The 417-nt window shown below is 48.7% G+C and overlaps 1 protein-coding gene across 1 annotated transcript; it reads left to right on the forward strand.

Moving 5' to 3' along the window:
- Positions 1–4: 4 nt before the first annotated feature.
- LOC103523961 (protein mab-21-like) lies at positions 5–412 on the forward strand (the record flags this gene model as incomplete). The annotated part of the gene is made up of 1 exon (XM_008488971.1): positions 5–412. A coding segment is annotated over one exon (408 nt), but the record flags the coding sequence as incomplete, so codon positions are not given.
- Positions 413–417: the final 5 nt, after the last annotated feature.

Below are 417 nucleotides of genomic sequence, written 5' to 3' on the forward strand. Positions count from 1 at the left end.
TGTGGATGATGGCTCACTGCCTGGATGTGCTGTTCTGAAGCTAAGTGATGGTAGGAAGAGGAGTATGTCCCTCTGGGTGGAGTTCATAACAGCTAGTGGCTATCTATCCGCCAGGAAGATGAGATCCAGATTCCAAACTCTAGTCGCTCAGGCCTGTGATAAATGTGCTTACAGAGATAGCGTCAAGATGATTGCTGACACGACAGAGGTGAAGCTTAGGATAAGAGAACGATACATTGTACAGATAACACCATCATTCAAATGTGGTGGGATCTGGCCTCGGTCTGCAGGTCACTGGCCTCTTCCTCAAATCCCATGGCCTCATCCCAACCTGGTGGTAGAAACAAAGACTGAAGGGTGTGACCTATTGTCCAAGGAATGTGCTGCTATGCAAGGCAAACAGTCAGCCATGGAAGG

Source organism: Diaphorina citri, unplaced genomic scaffold (genome assembly GCF_000475195.1).
Source record: "Diaphorina citri unplaced genomic scaffold, Diaci psyllid genome assembly version 1.1 scaffold63344, whole genome shotgun sequence".
Lineage (NCBI taxonomy): Eukaryota > Metazoa > Arthropoda > Insecta > Hemiptera > Psyllidae > Diaphorina > Diaphorina citri.